The following is a 727-nucleotide window of genomic DNA, read 5'->3' as shown; positions in this document are numbered from 1 at the left end:
GAACAAGCTTTAGAACAAAATTCTTACAGTTTCCCTCTTCTACACCTCCCAATAACCACTGTACGTTGAGTTTGTTGTCTAGGGTACTAGATGGGTTGTGTATTAACTCCCCATTACAGATAGCAGTTTCGTCACACTGCGCTTCAATACCTTCTCCAACTATTTTAACAATTTCTGGCTCTTGTTCGGATATTACTTGCAAGATCAGGTCATTACTTTTAATATAGGTAGTCTCTTAACAATCGCAGAAATCAGTGGGCCGTGCTAGGGCATAATCACATACCCAGCAATACATTCCACTAAGATTTTTTACAAATTCTATATTCAAGGTGCCCATTTTAGACCCCCTTCTTTGGGCTCGCCTTTGATCTGCATGCCTTAGAAGAGCATCTGTAAGCATACCCGTCTATATACGTGGCAGCCACCATAATCCTCACATTCTTCAATCACACCTCATAAAATTTTTTTTTATAAGATTAATTTCTAGATTAAATTCTATTGTCTTGATATTTTCCAAAAAAATGCTTCGTTATATTTAAAACATAAAAATTCTCTTTTAGATTTTTCATAAGAGGGGTTAAAAAATAATTCTTTTTTACCTTTACTTCATCTTTCCACCCCCCTCCGAATAACTACGCTCACTTTAAAAAATTCAGTACGTAGTTATTCGGAGGGGGGTGGAAAGATGAAGTGGCACCGTTTTTTGTATTTTTCGTGATGTTATGTC

At 36.5% G+C, this 727-nt stretch overlaps 1 protein-coding gene across 1 annotated transcript; it reads right to left on the bottom strand.

The window, feature by feature from the left end:
* Positions 1-235: 235 nt before the first annotated feature.
* AAJ76_367000328 (hypothetical protein) lies at positions 236-400 on the bottom strand (the record flags this gene model as incomplete). The annotated part of the gene is made up of 1 exon (XM_024475343.1): positions 236-400. One exon carries the CDS (start codon positions 398-400, stop codon positions 236-238), a length of 165 nt encoding a protein of 54 aa, XP_024329370.1.
* Between the last annotated feature and the right edge of the window lie 327 nt (positions 401-727).

The sequence above is a fragment of the Vairimorpha ceranae genome, assembly GCF_000988165.1.
Source record: "Vairimorpha ceranae strain PA08 1199 chromosome Unknown NODE_367, whole genome shotgun sequence".
Taxonomy (NCBI): domain Eukaryota; kingdom Fungi; phylum Microsporidia; family Nosematidae; genus Vairimorpha; species Vairimorpha ceranae.
This window is presented reverse-complemented; position numbering and strand designations above follow the sequence as displayed.